This window comes from Carettochelys insculpta, chromosome 9 (genome assembly GCF_033958435.1).
Source record: "Carettochelys insculpta isolate YL-2023 chromosome 9, ASM3395843v1, whole genome shotgun sequence".
NCBI lineage: Eukaryota > Metazoa > Chordata > Testudines > Carettochelyidae > Carettochelys > Carettochelys insculpta.
Window position 1 is genome coordinate 17,743,640 of NC_134145.1, and position 21,520 is coordinate 17,765,159.

Here is a 21,520-nt window from a genome sequence, read left to right on the forward strand (position 1 = left end):
AGCGCCAATGTGGATTAGGTGGCTGTTGGCCTGTCAGTATTTTCACCACTGTTCTGAATAATTGTGCCTACAGCAAATTGGCCAGGGAACTGCAAGGCTGGGAGCCAGCTGAGGAGATGTGGAACTGGGAAGCCATGCAACTGGAGAACCATTGTGATGTCTGGAAAGTGGCTGGTGCTGGTGGCCTGGTGGGGAGTCCTGGGGGCATTGCCCACCTCTGGTCTTGCAAAATCCCTCCTCTGGGATTGCTCAGATCCCAAGGGTGCTGGACCGGGGAGGTGCAACGTGCAGTACTTTGTCCATACAAATGCCCCTAGTGTTGCTACTCAGAGGTGAGTTGAGCCAGCGATGGCAACAGTACACTTTTTTTTCCCAAAATTTCCTAATGTAGATAAACCCTAGCACTTTAATTCTAACTTTGACTATGGTAAGCATTACCATATGCGGTATCTTTGAAATTTTGTTACTATGTTTGCATTCAGTATAGACAAATTAGCAATAAAGAATAATACTTAGTACTGACATAGTTTAAATCATTTTACAAAGGCAGTTAAGTAACATTACTCTTACGGAAACTGCTTCAGAGTTTAAATCAATCTGTGCACGAGGGGAAGAAGGCAGAGGCATACTTACGCACTGTGCAAGCAAAAGCAACAGACTTTAAATATGTTTGTATTATTTACAGAATGGCCAACAGCCTTGGAAGTAATGCGTCCTTCTCCAGTCAGAAAATGGTGCTCTCAGAAAGTTCTCAAGCAAAGAAATCGCTGTATTCTGAAGAGGAGATCTTCTATATGAATTGCAGAGCAGCCTACCTAGCTGTTTTTAAAAGCAGCTTAGAAAACATTAAATCAAAAGAACAACTCTGCTTAGGTAATGAGCAGAAGATAATTTTCTTTACTTGAATTCTGAGTGTGAAGATTAGAGTAGTGGGTTTTGAAACCAACAGGCAACATTTCTTTGGTGGAAATACCCCTGCATTGTATGGATCTTGGTAACAGTAGCTTCTTTAAAGGATTCAGGCTGTTCCTGGTGGGGGTTGGGTTTCAAGTATGATTGGCTGAAGACACTTGTAAGGTTTATACTAAATATAACATGTAGAATAAGTTTTTCAAATACTTTACAGAAACTACTTTCTTCTCAATATTTTTTCATTTACCTCAAATTCTTAATGGTCATAACAAGGTACTGGATGGTTCATGGAAGTGAGAACAGATACAGTCTTTCACCTCTCAGTCACCCCTCCAAATGAGCAAAAGTCAGTACTACCTGACAGCTACTGGGGAGGGTGTGTGGGTTAAGTGACTTATTTAAGAGCAACACGTTTGGTGGTAGCATCATTGCCCACTTAAGGTGGACCTGGATATTGCTATGGGCTTGTGACATTTGGCAATAAATTGTTTTCCTCTCTCTGACAAGTGAGCAATTACACGGACAACAAGAAGTCCTGTGGTACCTTATATATTTTGGCTTTCGTTGGCCAAAATATCTGTTAGTCTATAAGGTGCCACAGGACTTCTTGTTGCTCTCGAAAATACAGACTAACACAGTTATCTCTTGGATAAATTAAACAGAGTTGTTCTCAGTTCAGTTTCTAGGGGACAAGTGTCCCTACTACAGGAAGTCACTCTGGCAACTGGCACTAATTGGCACAGTAGCTTGCATTATTATCGGAAAAGTTGTTAAATCAGAGATGGAGGTGGACCTACCTTTTTACTCTGAGACGTGGTTGCTCCAGATAAGGGTTGAGAAACACTGACTGTGTAGTATGTGAAAATCTTTCTCTACCTATGTGGACCAGGTTTTGTGCATAAATGAGTGGTTTCAGTGTTTCATAAGAGCAACATTAATTTTCCAACATGTATGTGGACCTTAAGTTAAAGCACTTCTCAGTTTCCTAAATTTCAAGCCAAAGGTTTTATTCTTTTATCAGTATTGTTCTATTTTGCGGTGGGGTTAGGTGACCTCCTGAGCAGTCCAAGAGAGTGTATATTTTGGTTTGGTAAATGCAGTTAGTAGCAGTTAGTATAAATACTTGACTGAAAATTATGCACCTATAAAGAGTCTACAGAAATAACTGGAAGTTGCACAACTTATTGGATGGAACTATGAAAATGACCAGTTTACACAGTGAGTTCATGAGAAAGGGGTTTCTAAGTTGGGCCAGGGCTGGGAATTTGTTTACTTAAAATGTTTTAATTAGCTATTATGTTAAATGGATATTTAGAATAGATTTCACAGATCCCTCTAGAAATCTGATAAGCTAATGTAGGCCTGGCCTTCTCTAGGGAACAAAGTCAATCCCAGATACACAAGTCTAGCTATGTCAGGATCAACTTTGTTCCCCAGTGTAGGTCAGGGCTGTTTGGGCTTGCGGTGATGTCCCTATCACGTGGAGTACCAGGGTTGACAGTTGAGCCCAGAGAGAGTATCTTACTGCATCTTCACTGCTGTGGCAAAATCGAGCTCCTGTGGCTTGATCATGGAGTGTCAAACCCACAATAAATATAGACATACCCACGGTGTCAGCACTGACAAGTCTTTCAAGTTTATCATGTATCATAGAGTATCTGGTGTTTTTCTTAAAGCCCTAGCACATGGAGTCCTATGATTAAGGAAAAAAATTATAGCATTTTTTTTAAATAAGTTTGTAGCCCTCATGGTTGTAGAGAAGAACTTCAAAACATAGACCCTAAAACCAGGAGGCAAATAAAAAGGACTCAAATCTGTTATTCAGAATCCCCACATGATGTTGAAGTGAATATGATTTTTGAGCACTTGGTATTGGCATTAAGGCAGTGCTGCTTTCTATGGGGTTATCGGTAGTAGATATTGTCAGGGAATGGCATCTTTGTATAAGAATGCAGAGGTTGTGTAAGCACAAAACAAACAAAAAATAAAATAGAAAAGCATTCTACCACACTCTGGTCAGGCATAAGATTTAGGGCACAATACTCCTCTTTTCCTCAGCATAAAATTCAGTTTCTCCCGTGTTTCACTGTCCTTTATCTTAGTACAGTTTGCACCTACAACATGAACGTTCTGCCAAGAAGCCAGTTAGCTTGTAAACTGATGTGTGCTTGCTGAGGTACCTCTGGTGCTTTCAGCCTGACAGCTTCTCTCCAAATACTAGTATTTGAAATGCCATTCTCTAACAAGCATACTCATTCAGCATATGACTCAGTCTTATAAGACTGTCAGGTTAAGGGATAGAAGCCCCTGTATAACATCCTAATGATGGTTTTAAAATAAGAGTGGTGCGAACAAATGTCATCTCTTTTATATATACTGTGCCTTTCATCTCTATCCATATGCCACGTGTGCACATAGCAAGTGTTTTGGCATTTTGGTTTCAAGGTCAGCTAAGAAAGGGCAATTACTAGTTCATGCTCCCAGTCTTCTCAGAGCTGCATGTGAACTTTTTTTCCTTTTAAACTTGTAAGTGTTAGGAGTCATTAAGGGCTTATGTAAAAGCTTAGCATAAATCCTGGCAAAGCATTCAGTCAGCAGTGTGAATACTGAAGCATCTGTGGTTATATGATGTTTGGTTAATAACACAAACTGTGCTATTCATTTAGAACTTACTCTGGCGAAAACTTAGAGGAGTTGCAATTTCTCACTGAATGCACTCGAATGTAATGCCCTATCTTGTTACTCAGGCATTTAGCAGAATGCAGTTGTTAACGAAACATAAATGAAAGATGTGGCCAAAACAGTCTTTCAAAAATACGTTGTTGGGAGATAAGTTTATAGCAATCACTAATCTCCCTGGAATTATAAATGATACAGGTAGCGGCATCTTGCAGTATGTTTATCAAAAAACATTTATTTAAATTCAAGTGAATAAGCAGCTCTGAATGGTGCTAGTTTGACAGCCTACAAGACTGGCTTATTCGCACAACAGCAAACAGTGAGAATAATTGCCCTTCCTTAGCTGACCTTGAAACAGAAATGCTAAACCAGTTGCAATGTGTCCCAGAGGCCCATGAATAAAGATGCAAGCTATCCCATATTCTCCGGCCTCCACTCTTGTCTAGACTGGAACCACCTGCAAAGGAGCATGGGCAGAAATCTCTGTGCCCATATGGGCCTTGTAGTCACACTTCAAATTAGCAACAAAAGTGCCAGTTATGAAAAAGAATTCTTTGTGGATTCTTTCTTTGTACAGCTCACCTAACTAAGAATTGTGATGATACCACGAGCCCATTTCAGATAGGTTACCAAACAACTCTGAGCTGGTACAGACTTAGTCGTTGCAGATCTGGATGAAAATCAAACTGCTGATCTAGTTAGAGAGTTCTCCTAAACTATTTAATTATCTGGAATGGGTGGAGGGTTATGACACCTTATTAAGCAGACAGTGTATTTGAATTTAAATTGAATTTAAGATAATGCCTGCACAGTGTAAACTGATAGAAGTGTAATGAAAGCAAAGATTTTTCAGAAGGTAGAAATAGCATATTAAACTTCTGCAGCTACCATGTACAGGAGCAGTGGAAATTGTTGAAGATGATGTATTGACTTTATATGTGTTTGTTTGTTTAACTATCTAACTCTTTACTTAGGAATTATTTTTCTTTACATTTAAAATTCATGTTGTATAATATGAACTATTTGATAGACACAGAAATAATTCTACAGCTCATTTATAATAGGCTGTGCACTGAGAATCTGGACCAGTTCCTATTAAAGTAAATTTACCTCAGTAAATGTGGAAAATAGGCCCAAAATATGCAGCTTTACAAATAACAGATTGTTATATTAAAGCCTGCATATTGCACACAACGAGCCAAATCCCACACTTGATACATCTAGGCCATGGCCGCACTAGCCCCTCCTTTCAGAAGAGCTATGGTAATGTGGCACTTTGGAATATGCTAATGAGGAGCTTCGAGGAATATGCAGCACCTCATTAGCATAATAGCGGCCACACTTGTTTCAAAACTGCCAGTTTGAAATGCATGCCGCCCGTGTAGCTGGGGGCCTTTTGAAACGGCCCCCTGATTTTGAAAGCGCCTTCTTCCCAAAACCAGATGGAAAGAAGGGGCTTTTGAAATCAGGGGGCCGTTTTGAAAGGCCCCCGGCTACTTGGGAGGCGTGCATTTTGAAACAGGCAGTTTTGAAGCGCGCGTGGCTGCCATTATGCTAAGGAGGTGCTGCATATTCATGACAGCTCCTCATTAGCATATTCCAAAGTGTCACCTTACCATAGCCTTTCAGAAAGGAGGGCTAGTGTGGCCATAACCCTAGTGGAAAGTGCAGGGACTGTTCATTTGAGATAGACACTTTCCCGTAGCCCTGTGTATGAAGCAGCATGTAGTTCTAATAGTCCTCTAGGGTGCGTCTGCACAGCAAAGTTATTTCAGAATAATGGCCTGTATTCTGAAATAACTTTGCAAGCATCTACACAGCAAAACTGTTATTTTGAAATAATTTAAAAAAAACCAATGACTTATTTTGAGTCCTGTAAACTTCATTCTAGCAAGAATAACACCTATTCCAAAATATCTATTTTGGAATAGGGGCTGTAGAGAGAGAGAATAGGGGCTATTTCGAAATAGGGGGCCTCCAGCCCTACCCAGAGTGCCCTGCCTGGACTGGTTCCAGGTGGCCTTAAATGTGAGTCATCATCCAGTCAGTGTGGATGCTCTGTTTCAAAATAGCTGAGCGATATTTTGATACAAATTTGTGTGTGGACATGCCATTTTGAAATAATGTTGCTGTGTAGACATAGTCTTGGACCCAGACTCTGACTCTTTGGCTGTGTCTACATTACCACCTTCCTTCAAAGGAAGGATGGTAATGAGGCTGTTCAGAGTTTACTAATGAAGTGCTGCTGTGCATAGGCATCACTTCATTAAGCAAATCCCCCTCCCTCCCCCCAGCAACTCCAAGGTTTTAAACTTCGAACTACCGGCATGAATCTAGCCACGGCACACCCGCTGGTACTTCGAAGTGCCGGGGCAAAATTTCGAGGAGTAAGGGGACTTGGAAGATGCCCCGGCACTTCGAAGTACCGGCGGGTGAGCCACGGCTAGACACATGCCGGTACTTCGAAGTTTAAAACTTCGGAGTTGCCGCGGGGGGCAATTTGCTTGATGAAGTGCTGCCTATGCACAGCAGCACTTCATTAGTAAACTCTGAACAGCCTCATTACCATCCTTCCTTTGAAGGAAGGATGGTAATGTAGACACAGCCTTTGTGTGGGAAGAGAAGAGCTCTACCATCTCTGTATCTGGCACAGTGTACTTCTCCATTGTGCCATTCAGTGCATTGTGAGGGAAAGAAAAAAAGGCACTGCCTATCTCCACCAGCTTGTGCAATGGGGATGTAATAGCCTATTGGAGGCTTAGACTTCTCCGACCTCCTTGCTACCCCCCAGGGGATGTGTAGCCTTGCATTCTTGTTCTTCCCACTGCGGGTGCATGGGATTGTCCACTGTGTGGCACTACATTACGAACCCAGGATTGCATCTATATTCATGTTGCAGCTACTGCAGTTAAGCAAACGTTTGTCTTTCATTCATACCTACTTTTGCATTTGATTGGATTAAATAAGACCTGTTTTAGCCTATGAACTGGTTAAAGGATATTTTGAGAAACCATGTATATTTTGGCTGTCAGTGAAGTGTTGATAATGTGTTTTATTGTGCAGTGCTTCAGCAGGCTGGAAGAAATCCCTCTCAAAAGACAATTGATAAATACTGGACTCCCCAGACCATTACTCTGAATTTTGACGATTTTTGTAATATCTTAAAAAAAGAAAAACCAGCTACAAAAACAGAATTGATCAAAGCATTTTTAAAAGTAAATACAAATAATGATGGATATATTTTGCACACTGAACTTTATAAAATTCTCACAATGGTAAGTGTCAGGAAAGGTAAATCACATATTATGATATAGAGCTATAATTTGCAAAACATCAATATAGGAGAAAGACCAATTTTTAAAAATTTTGAAAATCACAGAAAAAAGTCCAAATATTTAAAAAATTATTTTGTAGGCGGTGAAAATCTATAGTTGAATATTTTTAAAATGATTTCTTCGTAAGTGCCATGCTCTCTTGTCTATCCAAGGCCTCTTTCTCCTCTTTTTGTCCTCTTAAAGTCCTGAAGTTGGGTGATCACCCAACTGTGCCTATCAGTTACAGTCCATATAGATGAAGATATCAACAGAAAATAATTGCATTACTTTTTTTTATTATGGAACCAGTAGCTATCTGTCCTACACTGCTGCTGCAGAATTGGCAACACATCACCCATACCTAGTTCTTGTGCAATTTCTGTGCAAATCTCTTGTTTTTGAAAAGGCCTTTAGTAGCTCTTCATTAACAGTTCCATTACTTAGTAAAGTTTCATTAACTTAGTGAAGTTTGCTCATTTACTATCTCCCTTCACGCATTTTGTCTCATGCATTTTTAGAAATAACTTCCCACCCTCCTAAACATGATAATTATGGGCTCCTTGATCCTATTACAGCCATGACAAAAATACTACATTACTGTAGCCATACGTAACCTCATCAAATTGCACAGTGTAAGTTGTGGTAGAGCTAGAAAGGTAGTGCTTAACAAGGTGCAGCAGGAATTTACGGTGCAATAGATTGTTGCACACTAAGGCTATGTCTACACTGGAGAGTTTTGTCAACAAAATTAATGGAGCATCTACACACAAAACTTAGCACTTCTATTGACAGGGTTCTGCCTCTCTGCGATGAGGAATAATGCTTTTGTCGACAGAAACTGTCAACAAAAAAGCCGTGTAGATGCTCCAGGGCAGGGTCTTCCTGAGGTCCCTTCCAGCCCTGTGATTCTATGACAGACAGGGCTTCTGGTTCACTGGACAGCACTGTTTGCTGAGCTTCCAGCTGACCATTCTGTCAAGAGAGCAGCCAGGCAGTCTGGCCGTTCTCTGTCAACAAAGTGGATTGCTCTTTCGATTTGCTTGTATGTGTGACCATGATTTATGGACAGTATTGCCAGAACATCTCTTCTGACAGTCATGTCTGTTGACAGATCACTGTAGTGTAGATGTAGCCTAAGCGGCCAGGTCATGTGGGCCCTGCTGCCCATCACTGAAAGGTACATTGTATGCTTTGATGTGTTCACTTAATTCGCAGCAGCAGCATCCAGATGGCAGAATCCTTAAGCATCAGACACTGTGGGCTTGTCTACACTACCATCTTCCTTCGAAGAAAGGATGGTAATTAGGGTGTTGGGAGTTTACTACTGAAGTGCTGCCGTGCATAGGAAGCACTTCATTAAGCAAATTCCACCCCCACGCAGCAACTTCGAAGTTTTAAACTTTGAAGTACCGGCACACGTCTAGCCATGGCACACCCGCCGGTACTTTGAAGTGCCAGGGCAACTTTGAAGTATTGGCAGGAGAGCTGCACTTGACGCGTGCCAGTACGTCGAAGTTTAAATCTTCGAAGTTGCCGTGGGGGGAAGTTTGCTTAATGAAGTGCTGCGTCTGCACGACAGCACTTCATTAGTAAACTCCCAACACCCTAATTAACATCCTTCCTTCAAAGGAAGATGGTAGCATAGACAAGCCCTGTATGTCTGTAAATATTGACATTAGTAACAATTGGGAAATTATTTTTGAATAGTGTGAGATGAAAGGACCTGGTCTTGAATGTAGCTATAGCCAACACCATGAAGGGCTGTAAAAATCAGTAGATCTACTCTAAAGTAAATCCACCATTTTATAAGGAACCAGTGTGAAAGAACTCAGCCTGGGCTTAATAAAATAGCCTAAATAAGTGACTAAAATGCAAAATATTAAAATAGCATTCTGGTTGTAATATATTATTTAGAATTTATGTAATCTGTGATTAAAGTTGGACCTAAATTCATGAGCCTCTACTTCAAGAACTAAAGCTCTCTATGTATTGGTTACGGTTGTAGCAAACTCATTAATCTCTAACTGATCTAGTCGCCATTAGAGGGAGACAGCACCACAACCAGCAGACATGGGTTATATATAAATATTAATTTAATTTATTGGGACTTCCATTGCTACCAACCCTCAGTTCCTGGAACACCTCCTAAAGTCAATATTATGTCCACACAAAATGGGACCTTGAAATTGCATGAATTTATTTACTGGTATTCATCTTCCTAGTATTTAGTAGTGTTTGGAATCATTAAAATACCATTTACAATGCTGATCACTGTTTTGGAGATTCAAACTTAGACCAGTATAAATGTGCTGCAGATAAGCTTTCTGGAAAGAATGTTAAAGTATGCCTATTTCCTTTGTTAATCTTCAAACCAGTGCTGTGCATGACCAATGTTCTTTAGTAGGAGCTGACATTTAAACTGTTTATCACAGAGAGGTGAGAAGATGACTGTGCAGGAAGTGAATGCCATCACTGAACTGGCAGATGTGAACAGCAATGGCAAACTTGATTACAACAAGGTACGGTAACCAAGGTGACAATACTTTTGTATAGGATGTTGGATTAATCAAATTCTGTACATACTACCTAAGCCACAGTTGGATTAACCAAATTCTGTGCATACTACCTAAGCCACTTTAATAGGTTTTAGTGCTGATAGCTTGAGGTTTGCAGATTACCAAGTCCTGGAGAGAGAGCAGGTGCAGGTTTTATCACCCCTTTGTGCTAGGAGCTGTACAGATAATAGGGTAACACCTCTTCCCTGGCTCCATCTCATAATGCACTTTGTTTGGTAATAGCTTCAATCAAAGGTCAGTTTGTACTGCTGAAGCTGGTAGTTCAAGCTGAAGTTCAAGGATATAGTCTAGTTCAAGATTTGGGACTGGCAGCAGTAGCAGGTCAAGAGTGGCAAATGGGAGCATATCAGGATGTTCAGAATAGATTAACACTGTAATACCTTTTTAATCCATATTATAAGTACTTTCTTGGATAATACGCAATTTCTTTTCTGAGGGAGGTTATATTGTGGCATCTGATTTTAAAATAAAACATCTCTGCAGTGACATGTTTTTTCAAACTACACCTCTAAACAATGACTAAATTTTAAACAGCCAACACTCTACAAAAGACTTTCATTATAAACAGTTGCACAGAAAAAACACAACAAACCTCCATTAAAAATTAGATATAAAAACAAGCCCACAAATGTCTAGTAGATAATATAAATCTTCAGCTGGAGTGAAATTCATATTTCATTTTCACTTTATATTATGACCTCTCTGTGGAATCATGCCTCCATTTTTACTGTGTCACTTGAGAATCGTCGTTCTGATTCATGAAAATAGAACGAGTATTGTGCTTCAAGAGAAACTAGATTTCAGCTGTTGATTTATCCTGTGCTTATTAATGTGTGTGTGTTTTCCCTAAAACTATATTAAAAAATGTTTTACTTTTCATTGTGAAAAGTTCTGTAAATTATACATGACAACCATTGAACAATGTTGTAAGACTGCACTAGAGAAACTAGAAGTTGACAGTAGACTGAGGTGTCAGCAGTTTGGAAGTCAAATTGAAACCTCCTCTGAAAGGCCAACAAAATCATCATCAAGGACCACAAGGAAAATTGATCACAAATCAGCACCAACTAGAGGTACAGTATTTAGTTCTCATGCAGAAAGCTTCCATTCCAGGAGACTGTGCCCATTCTCCCAAGTGAATCAGGGGTTTGAGTAACCTTTTTTTTCCTTAATAATTTTTGATTGTGGGCCCCACAGAAAAGCCGCACTAGGATTTCTGAGCTGTTTGCTCAAATGGACATTGGCTGCATCTCTTATCTAAGACCATCGAATTTTTCTTAAGACTAGATTGGCCAATTCTTGTCTGACACCGTCCAGAGGGAAAATGAGCATATAGGTGTTACGGTATATCAGGCTATTTATCTTATACCTTGATCAGAAATGAAGCCTAAAATATTTAGCAACATAAAAGCTATTGTAACTATTTCATTTATAAAGCAAATCACTTAAATATGTGACTAGTCTTATTGACTTCAGTACGTCTACTCTCGTTCTTAAAGGTACACACATCCTTAAGTAGCTTACTGAAGCAGAGCCAAGATTACAGGAATATAATGAGAGCGTATTAAACATCTGCATTTGTGCACATTGAATATCAATCACTTTGGTTGTCTCAAATCAAGGAAAAACCACACTGAAATTAAAAATGCAAAGAAATATGATAAGAAATGAAAAGACTGGGATTGTGTAGACTAGAAAGAATGTAATGTAAAGCTGCTTGATGCATGCAAGGAGGGAGATAGCAGTAGTGGGACTAATTAAGTGGTTAAGTAATTACAAGGAATTCAGTTTATTTTAGTGAAGCCCTTTCATTCAGTTTTTCTCTGACTGAACGAAAAGATATATGAATAAATATCAGTTTGAACTGTAACAATGGAAAACATTGTAAATAAATAAATATCTATGTTATAGGTGACAGCAGAACTTCTTCAAGGCCTTCATCATCCCAAAATTGCAGAGCATCCATTTCTTCCACCATCAGCATGAGCACAAGCAGAAACACAAATTCAGAGCTCATTGAGTCAAACACAGTAAAGGTACTCTTCATATTAATTAGCTCTGTTTAAATTATGTGTTTTCATTTAAGCATTTTAAATAAAACCAGTTTTTCTCTGATTTTTTTTCTCTTATGTTAATAGTTTGTCAAGGACAGCTGTACATTCCAGAGGGATTTCATGGTGAAAAACATTATTCATATTTTATACATATTGTTGGTTTTGCTGTCATCCAGTTACTGAAAATAATACTTCAGGTGTGAAGGTTTAATAGAACAAAGTGTGTTTTTAAAAATGAAACCACTGTTGGATAAAATAGATAATGACTTTTTGAGAAATTTAAAATTGAATAACTTATTGGATTGGTGAGAACTTAAATGCTTAAGTAGTCTGAAAGATTTGTATCATAAACCTTTATAAGAGTGGTAACTGGAAATAAATAACAGATCTTCAGATATATTCAGTTCAATGAACATTAATTTGTAAATATATCCTATAGCCTGAAAATATTGATTTTATATTTTGACTAATATGTTCTATAAGCATTTTTGTTTAAATAAATCATTCATTCAATATAAATTCCTGTGGGAGAAAGACAACAAAGTCACTTTGTTAAGTCAATATTTGTAGAGTGTTAATATTGATCTTTTTCCTTTGTTTTCCCTTTCTTGACTCAACCTTTACTAGTTTTCTTTCAACAGAAAAGAATAGCTACAGAAATATAAAAAATTAACTGGAAACTGCTAGGATACATTAAAAATGTGCAACTTGAGACCTCTGTGTAAAAGGGAAAAAATGGTTATGACCACATAGTATAACTGCTGCTAGAAAACTGAACTGATTGTTCTCATGAGGTGCATTTTGTTTCAAATAACAACTCTGTATTTGTTATTGAACTCTGAAGTCCTTTATATCTTTTAACATTGCTGGATAGTGACATTTGTTCTATATTAAAATTTAAGAACTCAATCTCCAAGGAATTTTTTTCAATCTGTTTAGGTATCTGCACCCCCATGCAATTTAATCTCAATTCCAGCATGTTCATACATGATCTCTCGTGTGCAAAACTATAGCTTTTCAATATTGGATCCCTCTTTCTTTTCACAAGCAAATAAAGTTTTAATGAAAACCAGCTTTAGAAAGTGACCATTAGTGATTACCAGCATATCTCTCATGAGAAATCAAACCAAATAGATGTCAATAAAAATTAACAGATGGACCTGGTATTGCTAATTTCTTCCATCCATACTAGCCAACAGCCCTAGACGAAGCTCACTGAAATGAATGGACAAACAACCAATGATTTCTTGGGCCTTCAGGACCTAAAAGCATACATTGTGCTCATTCATTTTATATTCACATTTATTTTTCTGTACAGTTCAGCTGTTTTCTGAGACAATTAGAAAGTGTTATTTTGGTGGACTTGGACTGGCACTGGTAGTACTGGTCTGATAGTTGAACATAATGTAATTCAGAATATTTTGAATCTTTATACATTAAAAGTGCCAAGGATAAATGTAGCATGTTGTAGTTAATGCACAGTGTAACCATTCAAATTATTCTTTATTCAGTGGACCTGGGTGACAAATTCAAAGAAAGTCAGGGTCAATATTTTAAGGATCTAACTAACTATTTTAAGGAACACCATAGACTCCCAGACATTAATCATCTGTGTCCATGGAAAATTTAAAAAGGGGTCTCTTTTTTCTAAAGCAAACTGTATTATAAAGCTTGTTCTTCCTGCAGTCAGCATAGATTATGTTCTCTTGGGTTCCCATTTGCAAAGCAATAACAAAAATCAGGCATCAAGTATATCCAAGTCAAAACAGTTTGCAAAAAAATAAATATTGTTAAATCTTATGAGGACTGAGAATAGCCACTTGGGTCAATAAAAGCATAAGTTAAAAGATCTTTTTTGGGTTCCCAGCTCTTCCAAAGCCTGTGTAACCTTGGGCAACTCACTTCATCTCTCTGTGCCTTAACGTCTCACCTGTAAAACAAGCATAAAGTGCTTTCTTAATTCACAGGGATGTTGTGAAGCTGGTCTCATTAACGTTCCATTTCTAAATAGTTTGTCAAGGATAAATTAAACATCTGTCTTGAGCATGCTCTCGACATGAACAGTATTGTAGATGGCTATGAGGATATTAGTGGAAGGTGTACAGGTGGTGATAAGCATCTATGATAGATGGTAATAAACATCTGTCTGTGTGTGTACACTGCCTCTGGGAGGTGTTACTCCCAAGTGCATGTAGACAGACTCAAGCTAGTTCTCTACAAATAGCAGTGCGGATTCTGTGGCACTGATCTCAAGCCCCAGGTGACTTGGCAAGTTTGTATTCAGGTGACAAGCCCAAGCCACCAGCAATGCCCCAACACCCGTACCTCTATTTTTAGTGTGCTGTCTCCTGCTGAACTAGCACAAATCCATCTATCCACCCCGGGAATTACACCTCCCAGCTGCAGTGCAACACTCCCTGCAACAGTGAGCAGCAGCCTTTTCAAGGTGCAGTGCCGAAAATTGATCTTTTGACCTCTGTGTATGGTCCGAGTGCCAATGATACTCTTTTTGAAGTCACTAATAGTCCTACTTGCAACAGCTTCATTAATAAATAAATTAAGATGCAGCGTTTTACCATTTAGGTGGTGGCAAATGAATCCCTGAGAATAAGCTTCTCCTAGCAAGTGTGCTCACTTTCAACATTCTTCTCTGTGTACAGGAAAAGCTCTCCACTGACATCAGTGGGCGATCTAGACACAGCAGAATACTGAAAAAGAGACCCAAGAGGAGACTTCTGCCCCAAGGCAACATAGTTATACACTTTATTTTTGAAATTTCATGGGGAAAAACAAAATAAACACAGACAAGATACCACTGTTACCTATTACCGAAGAGAGAAATCCTGCTCCCCTCCTGTGGTGGGACCTTCTGCTGTGGAACTAGTGAGATTCTGTTTTGCAGGAGGACAGTAGGATTAGGCTAGGTAGTGTCAGTTTGGGGCTGAGCGCTGATCTTAATATTTGGCTTGAAGTATGTGAACTGTCTCTTGTACTGAAGATATCTTTTACACTTCTGTGTAGGTAATTGGACATTTACAGTCATTTCCGTAACAATGTAGAATTGGAATGCCACTATCTGACTCACATAAAATTAATTAAGTATTCTACATTAATGGATATCTAAAGCAACAAACTCTTTTCTGATGTTTTCTCACTGATGAAAGAATACGTTTGATAAGTGTATGGTTTCCAGTTTTCCTTACATTTTGCGCTTTTCTGTTCCATGTTCTCTATTATGAATTTAAATAAAATACATTGTGTGGGGGCTGAAAATCAAGCCAGGAAGGTACTCTGATAATGCACTTGTTTTTGCAATGTGATATTGTTGATAAGTTAAAGAGAGCGTAGCACCATCTCATGCTGTGTTTAAGCATAACAAGCCAGTATTTGAATTCTCAAGGGCTCTCAAATTATTTCAGTGTTAACTGCATCTTAATGGAGAAAAATTGTCTCAAGGCCCATGGAATTATAGCACATCCTTGTGAAAACGACCTAAATTGCTAAATTAACTCCAGATTAATGGAACTGCTATGCGCACCCGCATGGCCCCACAATATGCTAATATATTTATGGCTGACCTGGAACAAAGATTCCTCAGCTCTCGTCCCCTATTGCCCCTCCTGTACTTAAGACATATTGATGACATCTTTATGATTTGGACCCATGGTATAGAGACTCTAGAAGAATTCCACAGAGACTTTAACAATCTGCACCCCACCATCAACTTATGCCTCAACTACTCCACATGAGACATAAATTTCCTTGACACTACAGTACAAATCAAGGATGGCCTGATCAGTACCACACTCTATTGGAAACCCACTGATCGCTATACTTACCTACATGCTTCTAGCTTCCATCCTGCACACACAACAAGTTCCATTGTTTACAGTCAAGCCCTTAGGTACCTGCATTTGCTCTGATCCTACTGACAGAGACTGAAAACTACAAGATTGCTACCAAATATTCATAAACCTGAATTACCCACCACGAGAAATAAAAAAAAAAATCGACAGGGCCAGACGAATACCCAGGGACTATCTACTCCAAGATAGGCCCAAAAAAGCCAAGAACAGAACACTACTGGTCATTACTTACAGCCCCCAACTCAAACCACTGCAATGCATTATTAAGACCTACAGTCTATCCTTAATCAGGATGCCACACTCCAGAAGTCCCTAGGTGACAAGCCTGTTCTCTCCTACAGAGAACCTCCCAACCTTATGAGGATTCTCACCAACAATCACAGTCTGTACCACAGGAACACCAATCCTGGAACTTTTCCTTGCAACAAGGCCTGTTGTCCACATATCTATTCTGGAGATACCATCACTGGACCTAATCAAGTTATTCACAGAATCATGGGCACGTTCTCATGTACCTCAACTAACATCATATATGCCATCATGTGCCAACAATGCCCATTTGCTTTGTATATTGGACAGACTTCAAACTCTCTTAGACAAAGAATTAGTGGGCATAAAACAGACATAAAAATACTCCTGATTCACAAACCTGTCAGACAGCACTTTAATGGAGTGGGCCATTCTGTTAATGACCTGAAAGTCTGCGTTTTACTGAAGAGGAATTTTCACAGCAGTTGGGAAAGAGAGGCTGCTGAACTCTCTTTTATATTCAAATTTGACACATTAATACGTGGTTTGAACCGGGATGGGAATTTTCTAGCTCGTTATAGAGGCTCTTTTGCATACTTTGCTTTATCTGATTCTTGACTTCCCCCCTACCTTTTGCCCCTCTGCTCTCTGATTTGCTCACCTTGATAATATTTTTCTGATTTATCAACCTTGATTACTATTTTTGGTTCTCAGTGCCTTAAATATTGAGTCTGTTCTGGTATGGCTATGATCTGAAGAAGTGGGTCTGTTCCACAAAAGTTCATCGCCTAATAAATTATTTTGTTAGTCTTTAAAGTGCTACTGGACTGTTTTTTTGTTTTGATAGTATATAGACTAGCACAGCTATCTCTCTGTTACTAAATTACTTAATATGAAAAAGTAATGGTAAGAAAGTAGAAGCCATTTTTAATGTGGTGTAACCATTGCAAATAAGGAGAACCATCAGATATGTGGTGAAGGGAGCTCCCTACAAACCATCTGTGGTCTATGGATCAGTTTGGAACCCGCCATAGTAAGAAAGGGGAAGTAGGAAATTAATTTGAAAGAGGCATTTTTTGTATGCGATAGTTTACTCTAGCTTTTTGAAAGGCTACAACACATCTGGGCTGCGATTTCGACATTTTACTTCAATGATGGGCAATCTAGGCTAGCAAGTGGGTCATGTGAGTGGCAGTCCTCCATCTCAGTGGGCTGCAAGACTACTGTGACCAAGACCATCTCCTGGGATAAGGCAGTTTTGCTAACTGTGCTTGTACACCTAGAATTGGTGGGGTTTGCTGACTGAGCCAAAGCAGAGCTTTGACGGAACACAGAGGGAGCACACCACTTTCACAGTCAATGTTTTGTGCAGTCAGTACACACCTCACTTCACTTGCCCTTCCTTTCACATGCATGTAGTTTTAGTAATAATTGTGGGGAAAAACTATGTGGACAGAAACCAGAGGAATCTGGCAAACCTGCACGTCGTCAATGGTAAACAAAATGTCTTGCAGACCCACACATAGAGCCCCATGGGCCTCAGGTTGCCCGCCATCCATTTACTGTGTACCTTTAAATCTCTTAAAACCCAGTCCTACTTCAGTAATTTAATGCTTGAATTGTATCTCTCCTGAAATGTTGATATATTGTTTTTCAGACATTTGTGTAAGCTATTAAATTCAGAGACTACAGTGAGTTTTGTTTAATTTCTTCAGCTGCATCAGATTTTAAGGGCAAATCTCATTTTGCAGCATAAGGATTTTAGAGTAAGTAGAAGTTATGTGCGTAGTGTAGCAGCAGTTCACCTCGGGAGGAATATTCTCAGTAATGCTATAGTTGCTAACTTACATACTCTTCTTTTAGCACTGATTTATGCTAACACTAATCTTAATAAAATTTTGAAGGTTGGCCCTAACTTCTTTCAGAGATCTGTGGAACTCCATCTGCTGTTCAACCTCAGCCCCTTCACCATTGATCTTCAATGGTTTTTCACTTTTCCTTCTGCCATTTTTTCTTCCCAGGTTAGGTGACTCTTCCCCATCACATTTCTAGGGGACAGAGTTTATTTGGTAAATGTCAGTGTAAAACATTAAATTATTAAACCTGATCAGGTCTTTCTCTTTCTACATTACAGCCAAGTAATTAATTGCCTATTGTAGAACCTGTTGATATTTTACAAATCATTTAAAGAACTCTAACATGTTAGTCTTTTATTTGGGTAGAACTCCTGCAGTAAAGATGGTGGATAAGAGGAAGGGACTTTGATAACTAATTCTAATTAGGGATTGCATTTCCAGAAACGTAGGTAACTTTGTATATTTGAGCTTGAATGTTTGGTACAGTGTGGTTTGAAGAATTCTGTTTAAATGGAAAAAAATATATAGGAATTCTAAAACCCACAGTTTATAGTCACCTGTTTTCCTAGGTCTAAAAATTTGAATTGAGTAAATAAAACATCTTTAATGACCTTGGTAGGACTCTAGTTGAAATTTTCGTTGATGCTCAAAGTAAAATAAATTGTATGGTCTCAAGTATCGGAGGGGTAGCCGTGTTAGTCTGGATCTGTAACAGCAACGAAGGGTCCTATGGCACCTTACAGACTAACAGAAAAGTTTTGAGCATGAGCTTTTGTGAGCACAGACTCACTTCATCAGGTGCTGTATGGTCTCAGTTATCTCTTAAAAGTAATCTAAGATACAAACTGTAAATTAGCAGAGTTTGGCATGATTGGCAAGCTGAAGTGACGATAACACGTATGCTACCAAAGACTGGATGCTAAGGTTGAAATAATTGTCAAGCATGCATCAGATTTGAAGTTATTGACATGGCTGTATCAATACACATCACAGGTGTACAGTAATAAAATACTTTGAGTTTGCAGTAGTTTCCAGATGGTAACATTGTCATAAGACTCAGAATCACAGGTTGCACCTCCCTAGTCCAGCACCCTCAGGATGTCAGTAGTCCCAAACAAGGGATTTTGCCAGAATAGAGGAGGTTAATATCCACCGGTCCCTGGCTGCCCCTCCTGGCCACTTCGCTGCACTTCCCGGGCCACAGCTGGCTCCTTGGCCCTGTGCTGTTGCTGAAGGATGCCAGTGCTCTAGCCCTGACCTTGCATGGCTGTCAGGGGACACCAAACACCAGCACTTAAGCCCAGCCCCCTGCAGGGCTGCCCGGGGATGCCTCCTCCAGCCCTGTTCCCCCATATTGCTGCTGTTGGACACTGCCTCTGGCTCTGTCCTCACTTCTCCCCATATGGCTGCTGGGAGGCCTGCTTGGCTTGTGTTGCTTCCCCAGTTCTCTGGTCCAGGAACATCCCTGGTCCCGCTGGATGAAGGACTTTGCCAGACCAGAGAGTACTGGTTTTAGGAGGTACAGTCAGTATTCACCCACATCTACTATATATTTTAGAGTTTGTTTGATCAAGAACACTTGCTAAACGGTAAGAGCTAGACCACCAAATTCGGTATACATCTTCCTTTTATCACAGCTTAAAGCAATGTAAGTGTTTGTTCGTACCAGGAAAACAAGATGAGTCTGAATGGGTTTGCTTTTCACAAAACCAAACAGAAAAGAGACAGGATCACCAGATCGAGTACAGTCCTCAAAACTGACATACCTGAGGAAATGCTGAAAGAGACTGAACCAAGATGAGCCAGAAAAATAGGATAAACATAGAACAGGATTGCTTCTAAATAAACCTTACAGAAAAGGTATTAAACAGAGAAATTTGGAGTCATGCTCTGTTTTGGCACAGCTAGCTCAATCCTGAAGGTTTTAAAACTAGAAAATGTTATTGGAAACCAAATTGACTGTAGCCTTTTTTGTTGAAATGTAGTGGGAATTATAAGAGTTGATGGGGATGAAGAAAAAAATACACATGATGGAATTCCCATTTTAAAAATTTACTAAAATAAATTAAACTGACAAATTTTAACAATCCTTTGTTTCTAAGAAATCAGAAATAAAAATTAACTTCATAAAAATAACACTATATTTTTGAAAAATACAATCATTTAAATAAAGCATGTGCATTTTTTTTTTATTTAAAACAATTATTTGAGTTTAAGACCTGGGAAACCCGTTAAATCTACTAGTTAGCTTATGAAAATAAAGCTGAGTTTTCCAATATTTCATTTAAAATATTTTCCTCTTATAGTTTAAAGTTATTGTTGCAGCCGTATTTGTTTCTCTGGTTTCTTTTGGGGTTGTTCTGTTTTTTATACAATTGTTATTTACAAGACAAGTGGTTCACAGGCAGTTTGTGAAAGCAGAGAAAGTGTTTCTGTTACGATTTCCAGAATTTTTTCTCCCAATAGCTGTGATGACCTTGCTCAAGAAGTTTTACTTATCTGCACTTTTATACTTTTTTTTACAGAAAATTAAAGCAAATTTACTTATCCCAAAGTGACATTGTGTTTTAATTTAGTTTGTAACTTACCTTTGGATACTCAAATGAAAGATGCTGGCTATAAAAGGGCTTGGTACTCCTTGCATTCACTTTGTGGTGCCGAGTTGTTTCTCAAATGAAGACTTGTGTTACTCAGACAAATGCAGAGCCATGCAGTTATGAATGGGCAGATCTACATATAGGACTCAATCCTACAAATGCTACCAGATGTTGTACTTGTTTCCATGAGATTACTTAAGGTAGCAAATGGGACGGGCTCAAATCTGTGTTGCCCCTCACCTTGCGTAGTCGTTACACCAACATACAGTGAACATTAAATGCTATTTAGTCAGAATGACTGCATTTTATGCTCACTTTTCACTGATGTAACTAATTACATACGATGAAGTGCAATGGAGAGTCTGTCTCTAAGTCCAATAGTGATTACAGAATAAAGGCGATAGGAAAATTACCAATTTCCTAGAATAAAACTAAATAAGCAGTATGTCCCAGAAAAAGCATCTATTATGAAACATTGTTAGGGCGCATTATCCTATTGTGCTTATTATGATCTGGGTTTTGTTTTTTTTTGTAAATTAATGTTATATAAACACTACAATGAAAAGATTCCAGAAGTTGAACTGTGCTCAGAAATAATTTTCAAAAAGGCTGCGTGTACACTTGCCACTTCTTACAGAAGTGGCACCGTAATGAGCTATCTGGAAGATGCTAATGAGGCATGGATGCAAATCTTCCACACCTCATTAGCATATTTGCATGTGGTTCAGAGTCCAGAAGAAGCTCTTCCGACCTCCAAAGTACATGTGCAGACACATGGCCTGCAGGGATCCTCCAGAAGGAAACTCTCCTTCCAGAAGCCCTTTCTTCCCCAGATTTTTGGGGAGGGTTCCAGAAGAAGCAGCATGTGTAGACACAGCCAAAGAGACAAAATCAATAATTCCTTTCTTCCCTCAAGATTGGGAGCTTCCAATGACATTGCTCCTGTAATAACTTTGTTTCTGTTTCCTAAAAAATGCTTGATGGAACATGCTATATGTAAAATATAATGGTTTTATCTTAGGACTAGTAACTTCCCTAAAAACCTTATATGCAAATAGTGTAGCTTCCCTTTTTTATCTTTCTAATGGCTTCAAGAACAGCCAAAAAGAATTGCTTTCTGTACATAGAGGGAGAAGAATTATACCACTTCATCCAACTCCTGGTAAGCCCGATACCATAATATAGAGCAACTGCACCCATTTTTCCCTTTACTGACACAGCAGGTGCACGCTTTCTCAGGCCTAGTCCTTCTAACCCTATCCTAACAGTTGGGTCCTTCTGTGAACCAGAGGACTTGTTCATTTGCTGGATCAGGCAGAAGGCCATGAATTAGTTTAAAATCAGACTATTTCTCCAAAATCCCTTGTTTTGTCTGTTGGTCTTTGAAGAATCTGGTTTGATAGTGTATGCATCCCTC

The 21,520-nt window shown here is 39.0% G+C and overlaps 1 protein-coding gene across 7 annotated transcripts in view; it reads left to right on the top strand.

Annotated features, from left to right (window-relative positions):
- EFCAB7 (EF-hand calcium binding domain 7) overlaps nucleotides 1-21,520 on the top strand; it is a 44,321-nt gene that overhangs the window by 3,174 nt on the left and 19,627 nt on the right. For 3 of the 7 annotated variants that reach the window (XR_012646551.1, XM_075002457.1, XM_075002455.1), the window contains 6 exons: nucleotides 74-332; nucleotides 686-873; nucleotides 6,655-6,866; nucleotides 9,338-9,424; nucleotides 10,371-10,554; nucleotides 11,393-11,517. Coding sequence is in view for 6 of the 7 variants with exons in the window: in XM_075002455.1 (XP_074858556.1) it covers nucleotides 74-332; nucleotides 686-873; nucleotides 6,655-6,866; nucleotides 9,338-9,424; nucleotides 10,371-10,554; nucleotides 11,393-11,517 (1,055 nt within the window). In the remaining variant the exon portion in view is untranslated. The remainder of the gene's footprint in view (nucleotides 1-73; nucleotides 333-685; nucleotides 874-6,654; nucleotides 6,867-9,337; nucleotides 9,425-10,370; nucleotides 10,555-11,392; nucleotides 11,518-21,520) is intronic. The other 4 variants (XM_075002458.1, XM_075002459.1, XM_075002460.1 and 1 more) reach the window with 2 other exon arrangements.